This window comes from Mya arenaria, chromosome 11 (assembly GCF_026914265.1).
Source record: "Mya arenaria isolate MELC-2E11 chromosome 11, ASM2691426v1".
In the NCBI taxonomy this organism is placed as follows: domain Eukaryota; kingdom Metazoa; phylum Mollusca; class Bivalvia; order Myida; family Myidae; genus Mya; species Mya arenaria.
In genome coordinates, this window is record NC_069132.1 from 20,344,350 (window position 1) to 20,350,189 (window position 5,840).

A 5,840-nucleotide genomic window follows, 5' to 3' on the forward strand; every position below is an offset into this window, starting at 1 on the left:
TTATATTTCGAATTTCAATAAGCCTTGACAATGGTTGAATTAGGGTTTTGTAACTCATAAAGAAATTGCTGTTACAGAAACTTATTTCATGTTATTTCTTGCTATTGTGTTTACATGTTTTATCACACACCATACTATTTTGTTTGTTCACATATTTATATTTCATCATTCTTTACATTTAACATGTCAATAACTTTATATGTATAATCACTGAAAAGTGAAAATAAAGAGTATATATATATCACAAAAGAATTATATAATGACATGTTAGGAAACCTTGATTATCGTAACAACTGGGCCAATAAGGTAAAATCTTTGTTAGATATGTATGGTTTCTCATATGTGTGGTTAAATCCAAAATCAGTTAATTTGAAAAACTTTCATATTATGTTTAAAAATATAGTGCCCGATGTTTTTAAGCAATCATGGTATGAAGGGATAAACAATAGTAGTACTTTATGCACATATAAACTAATTAAGCAACATTTTGAAATTGAACTTTACCTAGAGTATTTACCAAAGAAACTAAGAATGTTTTTGTCTAAGCTAAGATTGTCATCTCATAAACTGCATATATAGAAACCGGCCGATATGGCCGAAATAGAATAGATAGTGCCCAACGTTATTGTACTGTTTGTAACTCTAATGATTTAGAAGATGAATATCATTTCATCATAATATGTCCTGCAGGCGCGTAGCTGGATCAAAATCAATGTGGACGCCCATTGAGGCGGCGAAGCCGCCGAAGTGCTAGGGGGGTCTGGGGGCATGCCCCCCCGGAATTTTTTGAAACTGTTGAATGTAAATGGTGACATCTGACGCATTTTGGAAACGTATTATTGCCTTAAAATACTGAAACAAATTTCTCTTTTCACATCTGATTTATTTATTTGTGAACACATTCATTAAACAAAGTCAAGCCTTCGGCTTTTGCTTCCAGCGAATTTAGACACTACCTGGTCAATGTCAATGTTAACATCCCGATATACGTGCATCAGGGCAAGTCCTGTCATGCGCTCTGTCCGCATCGTCGACCTCAGGTAGGTTTTCACCCTGCGCATAACGCTAAAGCTCCGTTCAGCAGTAGCAGATGATGCCGGCATGGTCAGAAGAATGGTGAGTACTGTATAAACTCCCTTGTAAAGATCCGGATTGGTTGATGCTACAGTTTCACCCAATGTGCTTGGTTTGTCATTTTCATCCATCAATTGCCATCTAGCCTTCCACCGCCTAACCTCGTTATGGAATGACTGGTTTCCCTGAGGTAGGTCCACCGAATACCCCGCAAAAATGAGATCCACCATTCCGTCTGTGCAAAGGTTCAACTTGGATGGAATCAAGTACTGTGCACGGAATCTTTCCTCGGCCACAATCAATCTGTCGCTAAGTTCTTGACACAAATGGTCCAAGAAAGGGAAGTAGAGAGCTCGCTGCCAATACTGCTGTGGATCATTGGCCGGTGGGTTTGCCCGGTTTCGTTGGCGTTGAGCAAGACGGGGCATTGAAGGTTCAATCTCAAATTCTGCTGCAATATCTTTAGCGCTCTGAAACAATGCTTCCCAGACATTAGGGTCTGCCCTTTCGTTTTGAAACTGGCGGATGAGGGTTTGACTTTCTCGCGTTGCCTCAAGCAAATCGCAGTCGACTGCCTGAAGAAGATAAGACAACGGAACTGTACTTTGCATAACGTGCTCAGCAACGACCAGTCCGATTATGAAGTCAAACTTCATGATCGACGCCAAGTGTTGGCCTGCCTTGTCATCGCCATCCTCCTGTAGCTGTTCAAGGGCATGAACAACAACGCTGTATGCTGACTTGAACGTTGAGAGGGCATCGGCTCGGCTAGTCCACCTAGTTTCACACAGAGTTCTCAGTTTGGTGCGTTTCTTCAGCTTTTCCTGTGCGTCTTGGTCAGCAGCAAGTTCATCAACAAAGAAGTTTAGTCTTTTGGCCGAATAATCAAATGCAAACCCTACCTCTTGCACAGTTGTCATCACTGACCTTATGCATGGGTCCTTGCTGCTATGCATAACTGCTAGGTTGAGGCAGTGGGCTCTACAGTGTACATACAGCGCAGACGGCACCCGTTGACGAATTCGTGCCTGTACGCCCCTGTGCTTTCCAGACATATTTGCGGCACCATCATAAGCCTGAGACCGCATCTTATCTACTTCGATTCCATGATTTTCAAGAGAGGTCAAGAGTAGTTCTGCAAGTACCTCGCCAGTTGTTCTACTTGCTTGAACAAATCCAAGAAAATCTTCACGGACTCTAAATTGCTGGGAACCGCTTCCACGTTGGACAAATCGCAGACACACGGACACCTGTTCTTTTGTTGACTTGTCGGTCGACTCATCGGCTATAAGAGCGAAACATACTGCATCATTGCATGCCTGCACAATTTCGATCTGTATCTGCTCAGCACACAAACAGATCAGTTCATTCTGTATGTCGGGCGATGTGTATGTTGCCCTACGATTTTCTGGAACATTTAGATGCTGTGCTAGGATAGGGTCATCTGCTGCCTTTGAATGCAGTATGGCTAAAAAATTGCTTCGTTCTTCTGTATTACCTCTGATAGCGATATTTTGCTTACCACAAAGGACGATTACTTCTATAATTTTCCTGAGAATATGGCGGTTCTGCTCCACTAGGCGTCTGTGACTGTCCGATACAGAACTTGTGATGAGTTCCATCTTACCTGATTGTATATCAAGAAAATGTTCCGCCATAGCTGTAACATTGTGATGGTTTGACTCTGCTAATTCGTGCCTCTTGACGTACTTGGCTAGGTTGGACCAATCCTTCACTGGTGTACTGATGAAAGTTTTCTCCTTCGCATCTTTCCGTCCAAATACGAAACAGGGGGCGCAGAATAAGGCATCTGTAGAAATCGAGTATCTGAGCCAGGGGTGGTCTGTCAACCAGCTTGATGACAGCTTTCTCATTTTCCCATGGATGCTTCTACAAAAGAGAAAACAAAAGATGTATTAGTTGACCTGGTTCTGACTTCTATCAAGGAACAGTTTTCACCAAGAAGTGTCCGGTAAATTGTATTATAAATTTACCAAAGCTCTTTTTTGATGCAACTACCATAACCTATAAATGTTTAAAATATAATGCAACTAGGGTCTACACTATTTTGTTTACCTAACCCTGTACCTGCTATTCGCGACTATTCATGCTTACTCAAACAGCTTGAATCCAGACCAGACGCCGAGTATCTCATCTGGATCCAAGTTTTTTTTAATACTAGAAAAAGGGTATACCAAATTTGAAGAAAATCGGACGATATTTAAAATTGAAGTAGACGATATTTTTAGCAGACGACAATTTTCGTAGCCGCCCGGCTAAGGGTAAAAAGCATGACTAAACATATATGTTACATACTTAACTAATATCGACGACGTGATCGAGATTTAAAGGTCTGTCAGACTGGGGGCGTATTCATAAAGCTTCTTAGGAAAATCTCAAATTAGAGTGATAAATTCAAAGGCAGATTTCTCGGTTTTTACCCACAACACTTCAATGAAATTGTGTATGCTCAAATGTTAAACAACGTTTTACACAAGCATGCCATGTTGCAATGAAGTATAATTGAAAATAAACTGGAAATTTGCATTTTAAATTTTTACTTGAGTTGGGGATTTTTAAATCTGCGTGTCACTTAATTGTATTTTTTTGCATTCAAAAGACAACACAACCTACCTTGAGGGAAAGTTGAACATATGGCAGTCAGTCCATGTGTCTTTCAATATCGACCATTTCCACTTTGCTTCAAGTTCTCCACTTGCCGCAGTAGCTATATCAGGATATGAAGGACCACTGTGGGTAGACTTAACTGGCTGAGCCTGTCCAGGTTTGGTGCTGTCAGATTCTGTGGCAGATAGATCTAGGTCCATGCTGTTTGCATGCTCCGAAGGTGCCGTGCCGGTTGCTTCTGGGCACGCAGTCGCTGTCGCGGTTTCAAACATCCGCTTGAACATTTTGTCCAGTGTCATAGGTTTTGTTTTTTTCATTTTTTACAACAGCCCGAGGACGACCGCCATGAATTAATAAAATATTAAAAATATATTGACGTCACTTTCATATGTAGTGGATGACATACTAGTTGTGACGTCATAGTATGACACAGTTATCGACCGGGTCACCCAGAGTGGCGTGTAATTGACCTGATGTGCCGTTTTACTTTAAGTATTACACACTTTTTTCGTTTAAATTATTAAAAAAAAAATACTTTTATTTATTCAATAAAAGTAAACTCGTGAAAATAATGTGCACGCCCGGGCGTCTTGGCGTAAAGGCAGCTACGCGCCTGTCCTGGATATAATGACTTCAGAAAAAAAACTGATTAAAAGATATTATATTAGAAACCCAAGTATATATACAAGTTTATCGAACTAATGTTATCAAAAAACGTAAGCATACTAAGTAGCTTAAGTAAATTTATAAATCAAGCATTTATGTTAAGAAATTCTTTAATAAATAACACCGTTTAGATCTTTCAAGTATTATGACATTTGTGAATAGCCTCCCATAATACTCTATTACTGTATTTAATATATTTCCCACAGTTTGATTTTGATATATATCTTGTTTCCCTTTTTTGATACCTTATTTTTTATTTATTTTTTGTTCTTTAATTTAACTCACTTATACTATTCTCTTTTCTTTGTATTAAGCCATGAGTCGTTGTAACCATACTGAATATTTATATGTGTGTTTATATTTTCTATATTTTGTCAAGAAACTGTTACATAACATGTTTACGACAATAAACATTTCTGTCTGTCTGTCTGTCTGTCTGTCGACGTCAACACCGGGCCAGGCCAGAGCGCCATATATTATTATCATTTTACCACTTCTTAATTGTAGATAAAGAAAGCTTTTTTCAGATTGGAAAAACACATTTTAATTCACATTTTGCAGTACTCACGCCGGGGTACTTCGCTCACTTCAAAAATAAATCAACGTGGTAAAGGAGTCGGGTCGGCAGCGTGCACCATGAAAACATTAAAACACATTTGTGAAGACAGCTAGGCCGCCTTTTTCCTCATGCATCCGAACAGAATTGGAGAGACCGCCACCTTGATCGGGAGCCTCTTTTTGAATGATCATATTGTACGACCACTTTTGAAATGATAAGTTTCTGTATTGTCATTTATTTCAAAACAGATGGTATTAACTGGTCTAGTAGGACATGGTTGGTTAAATTAGCCGCATACCAGATAGGGTCTTAGATTATTCCTGAGTCAAATGACCAAGGGTGGTGCCGTATCCATGTAATTTTTGGGATGTCCTAACAAAACCCCTCTTCTGCGATGCTGTGTTCACAGTGTCCGTCACACTAATTGGATGGATAAGTATTGCCTTTCAGGTCGTTAATAATGTTGAGATAGTGAAATATGGCATGTTTAAGTATGTGTATTCCTAAATCAAACTCAGGGATATTTATCCGAATAACCTATTTAACCCCAATATTATCGAAGGCCAAACTGGCCAACAATTACTGTTTAGACATCAAGACAAATTCATTCATTCATTCATTTCATTCATTCATTCATTCATTCATTCATTCATTCATTCATTCATTCACATTAATTAATTCATTCATTCACATTAATTCATTCATTCATTCATTCATTCATTTATTCAATCAATCAATCAATCAATCAATCAATCAATCAATCAATCAATCAATCAATCAATCAATCAATCAATCAATCAATCATTTAATCACTATTCAAACAAACATTGCTCGCATGTAAATGTATCAGAATCTCCCGTATATATGATGGTACGAATTCAATACGGATGAATATGATGGGAACGAATATGAA

General features: G+C 38.8%; 1 protein-coding gene across 1 annotated transcript; it reads right to left on the bottom strand.

Annotated features, from left to right (window-relative positions):
* Positions 1-905: 905 nt before the first annotated feature.
* Positions 906-3,986, bottom strand: LOC128208394 (zinc finger MYM-type protein 1-like). Its single transcript, XM_052911952.1, has 2 exons — positions 3,709-3,986; positions 906-2,964 (listed from the first exon to the last, which is right to left on the bottom strand). Exons 1-2 carry the CDS (start codon positions 3,984-3,986, stop codon positions 906-908), a joined length of 2,337 nt encoding a protein of 778 aa, XP_052767912.1.
* Between the last annotated feature and the right edge of the window lie 1,854 nt (positions 3,987-5,840).